This window comes from Nothobranchius furzeri, chromosome 5, assembly GCF_043380555.1.
Source record: "Nothobranchius furzeri strain GRZ-AD chromosome 5, NfurGRZ-RIMD1, whole genome shotgun sequence".
NCBI lineage: Eukaryota > Metazoa > Chordata > Actinopteri > Cyprinodontiformes > Nothobranchiidae > Nothobranchius > Nothobranchius furzeri.
Window position 1 is genome coordinate 499,519 of NC_091745.1, and position 19,823 is coordinate 519,341.

General features: G+C 43.2%; 1 protein-coding gene across 5 annotated transcripts in view; it reads right to left on the reverse strand.

Annotated features, from left to right (window-relative positions):
- LOC107378270 (BAH and coiled-coil domain-containing protein 1) overlaps window positions 1-19,823 on the reverse strand; it is a 104,485-nt gene that overhangs the window by 79,578 nt on the left and 5,084 nt on the right. For all 5 annotated transcript variants that reach the window (XM_070551309.1, XM_070551307.1, XM_070551308.1 and 2 more), the window contains exon 3: window positions 2,715-2,885. In XM_070551309.1, coding sequence (XP_070407410.1) covers window positions 2,715-2,885 — 171 coding nt within the window. The remainder of the gene's footprint in view (window positions 1-2,714; window positions 2,886-19,823) is intronic.

Here is a 19,823-nt window from a genome sequence, read left to right on the forward strand (position 1 = left end):
TGATTGTCCCATTTTAATGTTAATGAGTCACAATTATGGGAAGAACAAAGTCTCAAAAGATGTGTGTGTCTCTAGATCTGTGTGTGTGTGTGTGTGTGTGTGTGTGTGTGTGTGTGTGTGTGTGTGTGTGTGTGTGTGTGTGTTTATAGATCTACGCATGTGCAACTCTTGATTTGTAACTTGTGTTTACATTTCGTGAGTAACTTCAGCTCCAACACAGCTCCTCACTCTCAGAGTGACGGAAACCAATCGCTAACACCTGACAGAAGACCCCCCCCCCCTTTTTTAAAAACAGCATGGGAGCTGACCAAAGCACCTCCCTAACAATATTTTTTTTAAAGTCACGTCACAAAAAATACTGAATAAACCATAAGTAAATCAGATAAAAACACCAATTTAAGCACAATAGAAAAGTTTAAAGAATTTAAAAATCCATCCATCCATTTTCATCCGCTTATCCGGAGTTGGGGCGCGGGGGCAGTAGCCTAAGGCGAAAGGCCCAGACTTCCCTCTCCCCAGCCACTTGGGCCAGCTCCTCCGGGGGAATCCCAAGGCATTCCCTGGCCAGGTGAGAGACATAGTCCCTCCACCGTGTCCTGGGTCTACCTTTATGTTTATGTTTATGTTTATGTTTATTCATTTAGCAGATGCTTTTATCCAAAGTGACTTACAATTTATAACCTACAGGGCATGTTGTGATCTGTGGGGGAAACCGGAGTACCGGAGGAAACCCACGCATGCATGGGGAGAACACGCAACTCCACGCAGAAAGGCCGCAGCCGAGTTTCGAACCTGCAACCTTCGTGCTGCGAGGCAACAGTGCTAACAACTGCGCCAACATGCAGCCCCGACCTTTAGGTCTCCTCCCGGTTGGACGTGCCCGCATGGACGTAATTTTCACTTTAGAAGTGGGGGGCACACGGGGGAGGGAGGAGGGGGGAGGGGTATCTTTACGGTATGCTCTAATGGGAAACAGACTTCAACACAAACGGTTGTTTTCCGCTTGGTCCTAGAGCTCATCCAGTGTTAATTTAATATAGCGTAATACTGTTTTGGATGGTAAAAAGTGCAGGGGTCAAAACTTGACTTTGGAAAATGTGGGGGGGACATGTCCCCCCTGTCCCCCCCCCCCCCCCCCCCAAAACTACGTCCATGCGTGCCCGGAAAACCTCACCAGGGAGGCGTCCAGGGGGCATCCTGACCAGATGCCCGAGCCACTTCAACTGGCTCCTCTCGATGTGGAGGTGCAGCGGGTCTACTCTGAGCCCCTCCCGAATGACCGAGCTTATTACCCGATCTTTAAGGGAGATCCCAGCCACTCTTTGGACAAAACTCATTTCGGCCGCTTGTATCCGTGATCTCGTTCTTTCGGTCACTACCCAAAGCTCATGACCATAGGTGAGGGTAGGAACGTAGATCGACCGGTAAATCGAGAGCTTCGCCTTTTGACTCAGCTCTCTCTTCACCACGACAGACCGGTACAACGCCCGCATCACTGCAGATGCAGCACCAATCCACCTATCGATCTCACACTCCAGTTTTCCCTCACTTGTGAACAAGACCCCGAGATACTTAAACTCCTCCACTTGGGGCAGGACCTCATCCCTGACCCGGAGAAGGCATTCTACCCTTTTCCGAATCAAGACCATGGTCTCAGAATTAGAGGAGCTGATTCTCATCCCAGCTGCTTCACACTCGGCTGCGAACCGCTCCAGCGAAAGCTCAAGATCACGTTCTGATGAAGCCAACAGGACCACATCATCTGCAAAAAGCAGAGACCTGATCCTCAGGCCACCAAAACGGATGCCCTCCACACCTTGGCTGCGCCTAGAAATCCTGTCCATAAAGGTTATGAACAGAGTCGGTGATAAAGTCGGAATTTTAAAATGAGTCACAATCTAAAAGCCTAATCATAAAAGCTACTTGACACCAAATAGATGGTGACTGTCAAATAGTGAGTGGCAGTGCATTCCAAAGAGTGGGAGCTACATACACGAAGGCTCGCTCCCCTCTTGCCTTGTAGTTCATATAGAGGTGCAGAGTACAAGACGGTCAGCTGACCCTTGTGAGCACACCGGCACACAGAACGTGAGTAGGTCCGACAAATTTGATGGTGCCAGAACGTTCAAGGCTTTATACACAAAAAGCAGGATCTTAAATTGTACACTAAAAGCCACAGGTAGCCAATGGAGATGCGGTAAAACCAGGGTTACATGGCTATGTCTGTCTGTGTTGGTCAAGAATCTCGCAGCTGCATTCTGCACAATCTGCAACAGTTCAGGGCAGAAGCTGGAGTTCCATCTAAAAAAGAATTTGCATAGTCAAGCTGAGAGCTGATAAAGGCATGCATGTATCACAGACTCCAAATGTGGCCGTTTCAAAATAGACTTCAGGTGCTTTAAACAGCACAGTTTAAAGAAACATGACCTCACAATCGCATTGATCTGAGCGGCCATTGTAACCATAAACTGTGACATGATGCCCCATACCAATCATGTCAGGAGTATTTTGGTACATAAAAAAACTGGGAGCTCAGCTTAGCAAGCCAGACAATTATAAGCTGTACTTTAGAGCACAGCTCAATAAGAACCAACAATAGTGCAACAAACTTAATAAAGCTTTGTTCCCCTAACTGGCAAGATTGTATCACTTCACTCAAAAGATAAGGTCAGGTGAAGGGTGAAGCTGAGGATATGTGTTCATATGTAAGGTACCTTCATGAGAATGAGGAAACCAGATTTGTGAGGTATTGGACTGAGGTCCGCCTCTAAAAGAGGGTGAAGAGGGCGAGGAAGGTGGCCGGGATGGGTGAGGAGTAGAACCAAGACTGCTGGCCAGAAAGGTCCCCATGAAGGAGGCAGGAGTATTACCCATTAATCCACTGCCTGGATCACCAAATGGACAAAAGGCAAGGAGAAGAAAACAAGGTCAGAATTACAATTAAACATTTTGACCATGACCAAAATATGAAATTATAGCACATTGGCATTTTAGGTGGAATCGTCAAGGTCACACAAGCTCTCCCCATGGACAGATAAAAATACAAAAGGATCAATGCAGCGATAGAATGAAGGAGATGTGGGCACAAACCCATGAACAGAGACAATGGAGTATTCACATTGGATCACGCATGGGAGAGTGTCATCAGCAAGGAGAACGCGGGCAGTAGAGTGTGACACCGCCCTCTACTGCCCGCTGATAAAAGGAAGTGACACCACCGACACCGGCGATCTCTGATGATGGCTAGAGATACTAGCTAAAGCATGCCAGGTAAAAAACAAGAACTGGTTTACCATTAAAAACACAGAATGAAGGTACAAAAAATAATCTAAACATTTGCTGATGCAAAATTCATGCAAAAAAACTGAAGTATAGAAAAGTTCGAGAGCTGTTGAGAGAAATCCAGGTGGACCTCATTTTGGATCATTTGGGGTACATTTCGGCACAAGTTGTGCAGTTAGGAATTTTTCAGGTTTTTTCCTTAGGTTCTTTTTTTCATCACTTTTCCTCACTTGTTTCTGTGTTTTTGAGGGTTTGGGGGGAAACCCCACCCAACATACATTTACCCAATCAAAATATGGGGAAATCATACAGAGGAAGTCTTTTAACTCCATACGGAGCGAATTTATTAACAATAACAATCTGAACTGAAAAAAGTAGTTTACATTTACAAAAAAAATACAAAAACAAACAATGTAATAATATGTATAAGAATATGATATAATAATAAGATATCAGCATTGTGTTCAGTTGTTAGCCTGAAGGGCAACCTGCAGGCTTGATAATCACCTGTAAGTCATTTTTTACAAAAGCATCTGCTAAATTCATAAACATAAACAACACTGTTACATGTGTCAGGACAATTATAACTAGTGGACTGTGGTTCCAGAGGTGCTGCTGAACTCCCAGCAAACAGCAGCACCTCTGCAGCTAGCTGCTCTTTGAATTGGTTGTGACTGTGTGGCTTTCCTGAGTCAGGCTCTTTCCTCAGAATCACCGTGACCCCATTTTGGAAGGAAAGATGAGCGTGGGGCTTTTCTTTTCCTTGGGTTTGGAGGAGAAGAAGAAGGGCTTGGCCCTGCCTGTGGCTGAGTGCCAGATGCCTGTCCAGAGAATGGCTGATAATCCACATCAGTAACATCATTTTCACTGTTAAGTCACATAAAAAAAAGTTTTTACATTGTTAAGTTATATTCATTCACAATAACAGCGAGAAACCCCTTTTTGAACAGAGAAATATATGAAGAGGATTATGTACATAAATAACAAAAAATATATAATATCTGGTAAATATGTCAGTAATTTTACACAAAATGAAAGAAAAGAGCTGAGGAAATCAGGTTACATACCTTTCTAAGGAAATAATCCAGATCACTATTGTCTTGATCTGGGAAGACAAGATCCTCCTCATCGAAAGATGAATCCACTGGACACAGATTAGCACCGCCATCATCAGCTAGCACACAACTCTTTTTCACTTGACGAGAGGAGCTCGTCAATAAATGCAAGTGAAAAAGAGTCAGTGTTGCAGGTAGACACTCCCTCTTTGCGTCATACACACTGTGTGTAAACGCGTCTACAAACACAGGTAGCAAATAACAGTTATGCAGTGGGATATCTCTGGATCCCATTAGATGATTTGCGATGTTCAAACCACGCCTTAAACCTCTGAGCCAATAGAATCGCGTGGTGCTGTGTTTCCTTGTGTCCAAGTTAAACCGCAAAGACCACGCGGCTCCCAAGAGGAGAGCTGTTTTAGGTAAAAGGGCGTCGCAGACTTCTAACTAGTCTGGAGGTAACAAAACACTGCAAAAACTGTCAGGAAGTAGTTTGTTTTAACATTGGTAAAAAGGATTACACAAATTGAGTGGATTTTTTTTTACTGGAACACAGATTATGATTACAAATCAGAAAAGGTAAGACTGAATTTATGCTGTTGACTGCCGAAAATGAGTTGTGTTTGATCGCACCTGGCTTTGTAAGATTTCACGGTACAGAAATGAGACGTCTATCGTTTGAAAGAAGAGAATCGTGGCTTTATTTTGAGTGGTTTGCTGGATAGGATCATATTTTATTGTCACTACTATGTGTTTTCCTCAGGCTTTGCTTGATATGTGAAGTTAGTGTTTTTACTTGGTTGATTTAAAGGATTAGTGTGTGAATTGGGTGTTTCTGAGGTAGAAGGCAATGTCTGTGTTGTTTATTCTAGCTTATTATGTACGTGTGTAGTGTGCATATATTGATGAGCATTAAGCATGGTTTTGGAACAACTTGGAAACGGGAAGTAATTCCGGACCCGGCACCGGGTTTTGCGGGTTTAAGAGATTTACTCTGCAGTCACACTAAGGTGACCAGATCCCAACTTCCCAAATGTCAGACAGAGACGGAGACTACTAAATGTGGGACAACGTGAAGTTCCAATGTAATGAGAAAAAAAACAAACAAACAAAATGTACATTCTGCCTTATAGCCCTAACATCACTGTTACATATACATAAAATGATTATTCTTATTATCATCATATATTTCTTGTATATATTTTATTTGAATTCAACATGAGCATTCAGCAAAAGCTTTACTATGTCACAGTTCCTCTCAAGTTACCACAACATAACTGTAGAGGCTCTGATCATTTAAATAATATAGATAGGCCCACAATAATAAAAACATGCAGGTTTAAGCAGCTTTTCAGAGTTTTCATTGAATGTTTTCCACAACAGAACGACAGTAAAAGTACCAGTAATATTTTTTAGATCTATTTATGTTTGTTTTTAATTAATTTTCCACTAAAATCAGCATCTCATTGAAAAAATATCCATACTTTTTTGCAATTTTTTTTTTCATAATTCAGAAACAAAACTTTTTTTTAACCATGACAACAAATCTCTTCAAGGTTTTAGGTGACAGAAATAAACATCACATTCTAATCTCTAAAAAGTTCAGATCTAATCTAATAAATTTCTTAGAGTTACTTTTTGCCTCAAATGTCTGAAAATAAGTAATGAAAGCTTCCATTTATTCTCATTATTTCTTCACTGTGCTTTAAGGGCTCAGCGTGTATTTGAAACTGCAGCACCTTGTCTGTGTTAAGAGCCTCCATTGTGTTTATCATGGACCTGTCTAATTACTGGAAACCCTGCTTTTGACCTCTTCACATCAGACTCCGCGCCTAGACATGAAAAAATGACTCAGAAACAACAAAGACCCTGTCGAGTATCTCTGCAAGGCCGGATTATAATATGGGCAAACTGGGCACAGGCCCAGGGGCCCACAGCCACAAGGGGGACCACGCAAGTGTAACACTTCTGGAGTCGTTACAGTATCCTAAGACCAGGTAGGTTTAACTACTAGAGCAGTAATGAAGTAGCCTAGTGAACTAGACCAAATTCTTGCTTTGCAAAGTTTGGTCTAGGCATGCTCCATTGGAACCTCCACAGCTCCTACCAGGACTCTGGCTAGCCAATCACAGCTCTCTAGAGGGGTTTCAAACACATAAAGAGCTGTTATTGGTCCATAATGGTGGGCCAATCATAGTGCTCTATCTGCTTAGTGAACAAATCACAGAGCTTTATCCGCTTTATGGGCCAATCAGGGCTCTCTATATGCCTGGTGGGTGGGATGATGCAACAGAGTGAAACAAGAGTATGTCACATTCATTGTCCAGTGGAATGCGGAGAACATTTGAAAGACAACGGTAGAACCTGCCCCACAACCGAGAGCCTTCAATGGAGCATGGCCAGACTAAATAATACATTTATTTAGTCTGGCTTGCCAGACTAGTAATGAAGGTGACTTGTGTAGCAACATGAATGGCCTCATTTTGTGTCCCAAAGGTCACACTTCACCAGCTAGGTCACACTGTCCTGGCTGAACCTCTGTCCCACAGATTATCCATCACAGGAGCCGTACAGTGTGCTAAAAATCATCTTATCTGTCTGCTGTTCCTCCGCAAGATGAAGGACACTTCAAGATTTTAAATAATAATTTTTAATAAACTATTTGTACTGTTTATTACAAGGTTTATTATAATCATAAATAATCATCATAGTTTAGTATAAATGTATTTAATTACTGAAATGACTAATTATTCTTTGGGTTAATAATAATTATTATTTATGATAATCAGTAATGTTGAACAGTGTGAAGAAGGTCATTTGCACATGTACACATCATACAGAGGGAACTGAATCCAGAGTAAAGTTAACTTGCTCTCACATGTCTTTGCTCCATAACAACAAGCTTTCTGACACTGAGAGGGTGTGTTCTGAGGTTTTGTTAAAACCAAAAACTTTTCAGTTCAACTTCAGTTCTTGAACCAACCAGATACTCTCGTGGCGACGAGTCTCATGAGGATAAGGGTTGGCCGCCTGAAGCCTCCACCTGAGCTGTTCTGTCACACCGATAGAATTGCTCCGAATAAATGCCACCTGTAACAAGCTGACCAAAACTCCTTCAGAGTTATTGATTTTGAGACGCAACTAGTTTCATCAGTCGTTGTAACCCGGAGACATCTCAGGACCGATTTGAGTCGCACCAAGGTCCTTCTACCAACCTCGTGCCCGGAGGATATCATCTCCATCTGACATCTCGCATCCAACAGAGGGTCTCCTGAACTGGGTGAGGTAGACACTTCCGACAGATCGCGTCTGTATGCTGTTCTCTCTAAGAAACAACTTAGTTAGCTGCAAAACAAATTTTTCCACCCAGAACGCATTTCTCTCTCTGAAAGAAATTTTCTGAGATATCATCCATGCATCCAAACACACGCATTCCATTTTAGTTTTCCATTCAGACACAGGTTTGCTTTTAATACCAAGTTTTAACATCAAAGCTGTTATAAATTGTCATTTCTAAAATTGTCATCTTTAAAATTGTTAGCAATAAATTCTTAACTTTTTAAACCTGACTCTTCTTTCAAATGAAACACAGAATGGTGTATATTTGGTTATTGAATAAGCAACGATTCCATTAAGTCTTCTGTTTAATAAATAAACTTTTGCTATTTATTTAATTATCTTAAATTAAATATTAATCTTTGGACTAAATATAGACCAAGACAGTTGGTGTATGAACTTCTATCGATTGTGTAAATATCCGGGATATTTATGCATGATATAAGTTCATATGCTAATTTTTCTGATCTTTCTCAGGATCTAACAAAGCTGATAGCAAACTGTTACAGGGTACCTGCAGGTTTAAGGGAGCCAAATTTAAGAGTTTTTAAGACCTTTTTTAAGGCCACTTTGACCAAATTTAAGCTTTTTCAGCAGGGCAACAGTAGCTCAACAGGTTGAGCGGGTTGTCCAGTAATCGGAAGGTTGCAGGTTCGATCCTGGTTCCTGACAGAGAATTCTGCTGTCGTTGTGTCCTTGGGCAAGACACTTAACCCACGTTGCCTGCTGGTGGTGGTCGGAGGGACCGGTGGCGCCAGTGCTCGGCAGCCTCGCCTCTGTCAGTGCGCCCCAGGGCAGCTGTGGCTACATCGTAGCTCATCACCATCAGTGTGTGAATGTGTGTGTGAATGGATGAATGATACACTGTAGTGTAAAGCGCTTTGGAGTCCTGACTCTGACAGGCGCTATACAAGTGAGGGTCATTTATCTTTTTTTTAAATTAAATTTAAGCTATAATTTCCAGCTATTGCCTGGAACCGGTGCTAACCACGCTGCGATCGTGGGATTAACTATCCAGTTACCATTAAACTTGCACTTCCCCATGGCACAAGCTCCCACTAGCTTAACCAGCTAATGTGCTCAACTAAAAATAGCCCCCTTTCACAACCAACTGAAGGTGTACGGTTCCGCTTACGGCAACATCGTACACAAAGAATGCTGAACACTAACTAGAAATTCACGAAAATTTTATAGAAACAAAAGAATCTTGTTTATTGGATCTTTGGTAATTTAAGACCTTTGGAAACTGTATTTAAGGATTATTTGTAATTTTTAAGGATTTTTAAGGCCTTAAATTTGGAAAAGCAAATTTAAGACTTTTTAAGACTTTTTAAGGACCTGTAGATACCCTGTGTTAAATCCTAGTATGTATACCAGGGGTGGGCAATTATTTTTTCCATGGGGCCACATGAGAAATAGAAAATATTGTGGAGGGCCAGGCCAAAAGGCTGAAGTCAATTATGCATAATATTAATGGTATTTCTTTATAAAAAGCAGTAAATACCATTGTTTCTTCAAGCTGGTAAGAGTAGACTATATGTTATAAATGAGCAAAATGGAAAAAGTGAGGTTGGCTTACAAAAATGTGATTTATTCAAATTTCCCAAGGCAATGGTAAACAAAGTGCGCACATTTGGTTTTTGTTAAACATTTGTGACTTATATTAGTTAACAGTTTCAGTCACATTCACTCCAAAACACATTCTGAGTTTCAAATATTGTTGGAAAGAGGTTCTTAGCATTCTACAGACACACAGTATTGTCTGTAAAATAAAATCACTGAACTGTGATCTTGAGAAAGAGGTTTAAAAAAAAAGTGTCCCAGTTCACTGCTAGTTGCCTACATTTGTGGTCCAAACACCTTATTTTGTGTTTTTAAGTGATTTTTTTCTTATTCAGTGAGAGAAATCTAGTCTCTTCTGGGCTTCAACGAGTGCATCAAAGTCAGGTTGGATGTCTGAGGTGGAGATGCGAAGCACAGCTGACAAATGATCATCAGTGAGAGAGGATCTTTACCTGGATTTTGTAAACTTCATCATTGAAAATGTTTGTTCACAAATGTAGGTAGAGCTGAAGAGAACCAACATCTTCTGAGCACGTCTCCTCAGGTTTGGAAAGTCCTCCTTAAGAGAAGAGTAGAAATCCAGCAGAGATCCTGAATCTCTGCTTTCAAGTCCCAAACCCTCTTCAGCACTTTCCCCAGGCTGAGCCATCTGACAGCTGTGTGGAGTCCTCCAAAAGAGCCACAAACTGTCTGTGATTCATCGCCCGTGCCCTGATGAAGTTTATTATTTTAGTAACAACATCAGTAACATGGTTGGTTTTTAGCACTGACTTGCACAACACATGTTGGTGTATAATACAATGCAAAAACACCAATTTTTGATCTGCATCGATTTCTGTCACTTTATCTTGCATGCGTTTCAAAAGTCCGACATTTTTCCCTGTAAGATTTGGACAACCGTCTGTTGTGCCACCTGACAGTCTCTCCCATTTCAATCCCAGAGTGTCCGTACACGCATTTACCGCTGTAAAAAGATCACTCCCTGTCGTTGTCCCTTTCATCGACCGCATTGCTGCCCGCTCCTCTGTGAGCTCCGTTATCCTCCGGACGAATACGAGCAGCTGGGCTGTGTTGAGGACATCACAGCTCTCGTCTAATGAGAAAAAGTCAAAACTTGCCACTTCACGTTGCAGCTGAAGCTCCAGGTTCCCCACAATGTCCTCGATCCTCCTGGTCACGGTTCGCCTGGACAGCGGGATTTGCTCAAATGCGCCTTTTTTTCAGGGCAGTGCGGCAGAGTCCTCCATGCACTCTTTGACGACCTCTCCCTCCGAAAACGGCTTGCTGTTTTTAGCTATTTTGTGGGATATCACAGAGCTGGTCCTGGTTGCTGCATCCCTGGATGTGTGAAGCTTAGTAAAACAGCCTTGCTGCTTTTGCAACTTTGCTAGCAAAGCTTCGGATGTCCGTGCCCTCTCAGCATCAGACAAGTTCTTGTATTTTTCCGAGTGTTTCTTGTCGTAATGCCGACTCAAATTGTAGTCCTTAAACACGGCAATCTCCTCCCCGCAAACCAAACACACGGCTTTACCTTCGACTTCTGTAAAAAAATAAGCAGTCCAATTTTTGTTGAAAATCCTGCATTCGGCATCTTTCTTTCTTTCTTTCTTTTTTTTTTTTGCGTGAGCGGACATTTCTGGGGCTACAATCACCATGTCAACCGCAGGCACTTGTTGCTATACGTATTGCGTCATTGTGCACGCAAAAACAACTTCAAAATAAAAGCAATGCAGCCTTAGCCCATGCATGAGGTAAAATGAGAAAATACATTTATTTTGTAATTTCCAATTAACCTTACGCGGGCCGGTCAAAGTCAACCAAAGGGCCGTATGTGGCCCGCGGGCCGTAAAATGCCCAGGTCTGATGTAGACTGTCAACGCTACACTTGTCATAAAAAAAACATGGACCAGAAAATAAGTTTAAATCACCGGCTTATTATTTTTAGAAAAACAGAAAATAGACAGTTGACATACGATTCACAATGCACATAAAACATTTAACACCAAGGAAATAAGATATTTTTATTTCCCCCTTTTTGTCCATCTTGTTTCTCGCTTATGAAATCCAACTCCGGTTCTAGCTCAGCATTTCCTGGTCCAAACCTTAATGGCCAAGTCCCTTTCAGTTATGTTCACAACATCACTAAAGCACAGCAGGTCAGGAAACAAAAATACCTTCTCCAGAGTCTCAAAATGGCTTTATGTGGACTTCTAGGTTGGTATTTGATATATTTAGGCCCGAGCAGTGAAGCTGCGAAGGCCTATTGTATCTGCTCCGTTTATTAGGCCCGAGCAGTGAAGCTGCGAAGGCCTATTGTATCTGCTCCGTTTATTTTTTTTTTTCTTTTTTTTTTTTTTTCTTTTTTTTTCTTCCGCGTCTTTGGATGGCCTTTAGGGGGTCTTAGCATATCCAAAAAGTCACCAAATTCTGGCCCAATATAGAAAGTGCGTGAAATTTACGTATTTCACTGGCAACGTGAAAGTTGGTAAAAAAATGTTTCAACAGCGCCCCCTGGAAAATTAAAAATACCCCTCCGCTTTGACCTTTTTTCATAGTAGAGTGATGAAATTTGGTACACTTGTAGAACTCAACAATACGCACAGAAAAGCCTCTTGCACCCATGGTCAATATCAAACAGGAAGTCGGCCATTTTGGACTAAAGTGGCCATTTTGACCCCGTTTTGGCCATTTCTAGGGTCTATATTTGGTTTAACAGTTTGGTCATTTTTCGCACGATGGTCTCAAAAATAGTGTGCGATCGAACAGAAGCGATGGACGATTAAAATGAGACAATAAAATTGACTTTTCGTAAATACTGAAGGGGCGGGACCAGGCCTCAAAGTTCGAGCACTCGCCAAAAAAATTCAAATTGCTATAGATTCATAAATGAAAGAATTACAGTTAAAGAAATGTTCTAAGGACAATCGTCGTCGACCTCCGAAGACAAATGAATGGTCGATTGATGATGTCACATAAGCCCCGCCCCCTCAGGACTTAAAAGGTCAAGATTTACTGGGAAATTTTCCAAAATTCGCCCTTTCCAATAACCACCCCAAATTTGTAGCGGGTAACTGAAGACAAGTTGGGGTTGCTTGGCGTCACTTTATGGGAGTTTTCTCCAGAAGGCGGAGCTGTGGCGGCGCGGCGAAGTCAGGCGTACCGCTTAGGCCTTACGTTTGCCTCCCATTTCGTCATTTCTAGAGATATCGCCACAAAACCTCTTGGGAGTGATCCTAGTTCAGCCCCCCACAAAATGTGATGTGAACATCCGGTGGGCGTGGCCTATTTTCTGAAATAGCGCCCCCTAGGACCATTAAAACTGTCAGCCCCAAGTCATGCTTTGACTGAGGATTATGAAATTTGGCACACTAATGTGGTGTCTCAGGACCTACAAAAAAGTCTCTTGGAGCCAAGTGCAAAGTCACACAGGAAGTCGGCCATTTTGGTCCAAGTACTCGATTTAGTGGTTTTCGCACACGTTGTTTGGAGAGTGATGCTCCATCGCCCTTTTCACCAATCGCCTTCAAACTTCTGCTATAGACTCTTAAGACATAAAGGAAAAAATTCAACCGTCGGATTTTAAATAAGTATAAAGGTGTGGGCGTGGCTAAGCCTCAAACTTTGACCTGTCACCACGCCACTCTTTTTTTCACAGCTACCTATTGGACTCCTTTTACCCAATCGCCAGCAATCTCTGGCGAATAGCAGCTGACAAGTTGAGGTCACTTAGTCTCCAGTACTGGCAGGTTTTGAAAAAAGGCGGGGCTTTGGGAGCATGGCAAAATTCACCATCACGCCATGGCAATACGTTTGCCTCTCATTTCTTCAATTATCGTGCCATCACCACAAAATGTCTGGTGAGTGATCCTAGTCTGACCCCCAATAGATTTGGACAGCTGTAGTTTGTGGGCGTGGCCTATTTTCTGAAATGGCGCCCTCTAGGACCATTAAAACTGTCAGTCCCTAGCCATGCTTTGACTGAGGAGTACGAAATCTGGTACACTAATGTGGCGTCTTCGGTCCTACAAAAAAGTCTCTTGGAGCCAAGTGCAAAGTCGCACAGGAAGTCGGCCATTTTGGTCCAAGTAGTCGATTTAGTGGTTTTCGCACACGTTGTTTGGAGAGTGTTACACCATTGCCCTTTTCACCAATCACCTTCAAACTTCTGCTATAGACTCTTAAGACAAAGGGGAAAAAATTCAACCTACGGATTTTAAATAAGTATAAAGGTGTGGGCGTGGCTAAGCCTCAAACTTTGACCTGTCGCCACGCCACTCTTTTTTTCACAGCTCCCTATTGGACTCCTTTTAACCAATCACCAGCAATCACTGGCAAATAGCAGCAGACAAGTTGAGGTCACTTGGTCTATAGTACTGGCAGCTTTCGAATAAAGGCGGGGCTTTGGGAGCATGGCGAAATTCGCCATCACGCCATGGAAATACGTTTGTCTCTCATTTCTTCAATCATTGTGACATCGCCACACAATTTCTGATGAGTGATCCTACTCTGACCCCTAATAGAATTGGACAGCTGAAGTTTGTGGGCGTGGCCTATTTTCTGAAATAGCGCCCCCTAGGACCATTAAAACTGTCAGCCCCAAGCCGTGCTTTGACTGAGGATCACGAAATTTGGCACACTAATGTAGTGTCTCAGGACCTACAAAAAAGTCTCTTGGAGCCAAGCGCAATGTCGCACAGGAGGTCGGCCATTTTGGTCCAAGTACTCGATTTAGTGGTTTTCGCACACGTTATTAGGAGAATGATGTCTCGTCGCCCTTTCCACCGATCACCTTCAAACTCTTGCTCTATACTCTTAAGACATAGAGGAAAAGATTCAACCGTCGGATTTTAAATAAGTATAAAGGTGTGGGCGTGGCTAAGCCTCAAACTTTGACCAGTCGCCATTACGTTACTTGACTCAATAACTCCCTTGTGCATGATCAGATCAATTTCAAACTTTGTCCGTGTGATCACTGACCACATCTGAAGACAGTGACAATGTGGACAGCTGGCATCACCTAAGCCCCGCCCCCTGACTACAGGAAGTCTTCTGTTTTATGGTGAAATGCCCATATTTGTCCCCTCTAATTTAGTCAACATGACACTAAGGTCATGCACTGTCTTCATGATGTTCTAATGACTATTCAGATCTGATAGCTTTTCAGAAAGGGAGGAGCTTTGATGCCATGGCGATTTCTGGCGTGACGCTGTGACCTTACGTTTGACTGTAACTTCCACAAACAGCCTCCGATTTGCCAGAGACTGAACATCACATCACCAGTGTGGTAAAGATAGAGTATCTCCTAGTGGTGAGACGTGTAATGCTGGGCTCAGAGGGGATGCTGAATCAGGGTGAGGTGTGGACGAGGAGGCCGTTCACGGTTTCTGGTGTCGGGGTGGTTGACTTTCTGTTCTGCCAGACGTGCCCTGGTGCCCCCGGCTGCCGTCCAGGATGGACAAGCGCGGAGCTGGGTTTGGAGAGCGTCGGGGATGGAGCGGAGGGGGTGCGGAAGGAGGGCGAGCAGCTTCGCTGCGAGGGCCGAACGACGCTGCTTGCAGCTTTAATTCTTTCTTTCTTTCTTTCTTTCTTTTTTCTTCCGCGTCTTTGAATGGCCTTTAGGGGGTCTTAGCATATTCAAAAAGTCACCAAATTCTGGCTCAATATAGAAAGTGCGTGAAATTTACGTATTTCACTGGCGATGTGAAAGTTCGTAAAAAAGTGGCTGGACAGCGCCCCCTAGAAAGTGAAAAATACCCCTCTCCATAAAGCTTAGTTTATCGTACGGTTATGAAATTTGGTATACTTGTAGTACTCCACAGTCCGCACAGAAAAGTCTCTTGCAACCATGGTCAATATCAAACAGGAAGTCGGCCATTTTGGGTTGAAATGGCGAATTTTAGCCATTTTGGCCATTTCTAGGGTCTATATTTGGTTGAACAGTTTGGTCATTTTTCGCACGATCGTCTCAAAAATAGTGTGCAATCGAACAGAAGCGATGGACGATTCAAATGAGAAAATAAAATTGACTTTTCGTAAATACTGAAGGGGCGGGGCCAGGCCTCAAAGTTCGAGCACTCGCCAAAAAAATTCAAATTGCTATAATTTCATAAATGAAAGAATTACAGTTAAAGTAACTTTCTGTGGACAATCGTCATCGCCCCCCGAAGACAAATGAATGGTCGATTGATGATGTCACATAAGCCCCGCCCCCTCAGGACTTAAAAGGTCAAGTTTTACTGGGAAATTTTCTAAAATTCGCCCTTTCAAATAATCATCCCAAATTTGTACCAGTTAACTGAAGACAAGTTGGGGTTGCTTGGCGTCACTTTATGGGAGTTTTCTGCAGAAGGCGGGGCTGTGGCGGCACGGCGAAGTCAGGCGTACCACTTAGGCCTTACGTTTGCCTCCCATTTCGTCATTTCTAAAGATATCGCCACGAAACTTCTTGGGAGTGATCCTAGTCCTGCCCCCCAAAAAATGTGATGTGAAAATCCGGTGGGCGTGGCCTATTTTCTGAAATAGCGCCCCCTAGGAGCATTAAAACTGTCAGCCCCAAGCCATGCTTTGACTGAGGATTACGAAATTTGGTACACTAATGTGGTGTCTCAGGACCTACAAAAAAGTCTCTTGGAGCCAAGAACCAAGTCGCACAGGAAGTCGGCCATTTTGGTCCAAGTACTCGATTTAGTGGTTTTCGCACACGTTGTTTGGAGAGTGTTGCACCATCGCCCTTTTCACCAATCACCTTCAAACTTCTGCTATAGACTCTTAAGACAAAGGGGAAAAAATTCAACCTACGGATTTTAAATAAGTATAAAGGTGTGGGCGTGGCTAAGCCTCAAACTTTGACCTGTCGCCACGCCACTCTTTTTTTTCACCGCTCCCTATTGGACTCCTTTTAACCAATCACCACCATTCACTGGCAAATAGCAGCAGACAAGTTGAGGTCACTTGGTCTATAGTACTGGCAGGTTTCGAATAAAGGCGGGGCTTTGGGATCATGGCGAAATTCACCATCACGCCATGGAAATACGTTTGTGTCTCATTTCTTCAATCATTGTGACATCACCACACAATTTCTGATGAGTGATCTTACTCTGACCCCTAATAGAATTGGACAGCTGAAGTTTGTGGGCGTGGCCTATTTTCTGAAATAGCGCCCCCTAGGACCATTAAAACTATCAGCCCCAAGCCATGCTTTGACTGAGGATCACGAAATTTGGCACACTAATGTAGTGTCTCAGGACCTACAAAAAAGTCTCTTGGAGCCAAGTACAATGTCGCACAGGAGGTCGGCCATTTTGGTCCAAGTACTCGATTTAGTGGTTTTTGCACACGTTATTAGGAGAATGATGTCTCGTCGTCCTTTCCACCGATCACCTTCAAACTCCTTCTATATACTCTTAAGACATAGAGGAAAAAATTCAACCGTCGGATTTTAAATAAGTATAAAGGTGTGGGCGTGGCTAAGCCTCAAACTTTGACCAGTCGCCATTACGTTACATGACTTAATAACTCCCATGTGCATGATCAGATCAATGTCAAACTTTGTCTGTGTGATCACTGACCACATGTGAAGACAGTGACAATGTGGACAGCTGACATCACCTAAGCCCCGCCCCCTGACTACAGGAAGTCTACTGTTTTATGGTGAAATGCCCATATTTGTCCCCTCTAATTAAGTCAACATGACACTAAGGTCATGCACTGTCTTCATGATGTTGTAATGACCATTCAGATCTGATAGCTTTTCAGAAAGGGAGGGGCTTTGATGCCATGGCGATTTCTGGCGTGACGCTGTGACCTTACGTTTGACTGTAACTTCCACAAACAGCCTCCGATTTGCCCGAGACTGAACATCACATCACCAGTGTGGTAAAGATAGAGTATCTCCTAGTGGTGAGACGTGTAATGGTGGGCTCAGAGGGGATGCTGAGTCAGGGTGAGGTGTGGACGAGGAGGCCGTTCACGGTTTCTGGTGTCGGGGTGGTTGACTTTCTGTTCTGCCAGACGTGCCCTGGTGCCCCCGGCTGCCGGCCAGGACGGAGAAGCGCGGAGCTGGGTTTGGAGAGCGTAGGGGATGGAGCGGAGGGGGTGCGGAAGGAGGGCGAGCAGCTTCGCTGCGAGGGCCGAACGACGCTGCTTGCAGCTTTAATTTTTTGTCTTATTTGTGCAGCAGCTCCGCAGGGAGTGTCTGCAGCTCTTCCTCTGCAGCGACAAAGTGAAGGAACTACCCAGTTGGCTGTAGCAGATCATGAGTAACGCTGCAACGTGCCCTTCAAAATAAGAGTCTGAACAGATTTTTTTTTCCTGAATTAACATAAAAATGCATGAATTTGCAAGTTCTTAAACCTTTAACATGTTTTTAAACACAAATAAAAACTACATCATGAAATATAAAACTACTGACGTTTTTTATGAGTCATTTTAACCATTATGATCTATTTATTGACTATTTGTCACCTGTAATATATTTCTTTTGACTGTTTCTATTAGCAGGCTTTTACTTATTGGGAGCTATGTTAACCAGGGTTACACCCTCCCCTCTTAAATGTATGCAAGTCCATTTGCATAAGACATAGGTCAGACTACCTGGATATCGTGGATTTCAATAGAGCTAGTCACAGCCTCACTTAAGCTCTGGAACAAGGATTGAACTATGCTAACCAGAGGGTTCCCCAATTGAGGGTAAGTTAAGTGCTTGGGCTTTGTCCTTTCTCGAGATGATCTTCTGACAGACTGTTCTGCTTCAGGGTCATTTCCTTCCATTTCACTGTTTACAGGTTCAGTGTCATTCACCTGAGTTTGAGTTGCTTCCTTATCATTAGTTTTGTTTGAATTCGACGCATTGTCCATTTCATTTCGTTGAATTATTTGAACTCCTTCCATTGCCGGTTCAGGTAACTTTTCCTTTTCAGCTGGGTTCTCCATTTCAGGTATTTTGTCTTTTTCAGGTAGATTTTCCATTTACGGTTTGTTTCCACAATCAGGTATGTTTGCATTTATGTCCATGTCCTCTTGAGCAATATCAGGCACTGTCACATGTTCTGAGGCATGAGAATTGTCTGATTTGAGTCGCTCATTTACAGGGTTTGACCTAGTCTTGGGAGGAAAGACTACTTTGTATTCTTCAAATGACCTAGAGATCTCTTTGAGAGGATCTGAAGGGTACTAAAGGGGGTAGTTTTCCTCTTCTTCAGAGTTGTATTCAAGCTCATGTTCGTCAGGATCAGCTGTTGGGTGTTGGCGTGTGCTTGGCCGTTGGGGCTTTACTTGTACTGCTGGAGGATTTTCAGGGGCAGTTGGCAAAAACCCACAAGGTAACAAAAGGTCTCTGTGAAGAGTTCTAGTGGGACCATTGTGATGCTCCGGTCTGACTGTATATACAGGGAGGTTGCCTTTTTGACTAACAACCACGTGGGCAATGGACTCCCACTTATCAGCCAACTTGTTTTTTCCCCAATCTGAACATTCCTTACAAGCACACGATCTCCGACACCTAGGACAGATTCAGTTACATGTTTGTCATATCTAGTTTTGCTATGTTCAGCAACTTTGCTAACATTTTTGGTAGCCAGTTGGTAGCTCTCCTGAAGGTGAGATTTGAGGGCTTTAACGTATTGCAAGTGAGACTGCTGCTGGCGATTGTTCAGGGGGACATTGAAGGCAAGATCAATGGGTAACCTAGGCTGCCTACCAAACATTAACTCGTACGGCGTAAATCCTGTTCTTTCATGTTTGGTGCAATTATACACGTGTTCCAGCCCTGTTTGTTCATCGCCCTGAACCAAGAAGGAGGAAGGATCCCACAGTGAGAAGTACAGCAGAACCACTGCACGTTGATCCACTGACCAGTGACCACACATGTTGTACTCAAGTAAACTGTGGTATGAATCTTTTGAAATATTAGACATTTGTATTTATTTTATTTAAACATTATTCTTTATTCTAACAGTATCATCATATTTTCAGAGAATGAGGAAAGCAGCAGCAGCAGTGAGGCAAATGAGATGAGGGAAAGTGAGGGGGACATGAGATGGTATCAGGAGAGAGGGGCATCCCAGGAAACCACGAGGAGCCGGCGTCAGGGTCAGGAGAAGGGAACAGGCCATGCAAGCAGGGAACCCAGCTGGAAAAACTAAGGGAGGAAATAGAAAGTCAAAAAGGCATGAAAAACTCAAGAGGCATTAAATGGAGTAAACAGACAATCAAAAAGGCCGCACAACTCCATTTTTCAGTGGGTTCAACAGGCTGCAGGTTTCTTCAGGACATGAGTATCCCTCTGCCTGATGTTAGAACCCTACAAAGACAAATGCAGCCCATTAACTGGAACCAGGTGTGTTAGGAGAGGTGTGTGACATGCTCAGTTTGAAGGTTAAAAATCTGACAGAGATGGAAAGAGAGTGTGTGCTTACTGTGGATGAGATGGCAATCACTCCCGGCGAGCATCACTCCATCACAGACCCAACTGGGATTTGCCACCACCGTTGTTCCTGGCCAGCTCTCCGCTCAGCCACTATGAAAACATGAAGATGGACACATGACACAGTTTATCCTTTAATAGTTAAATAAGATTTTTGTTTTAGT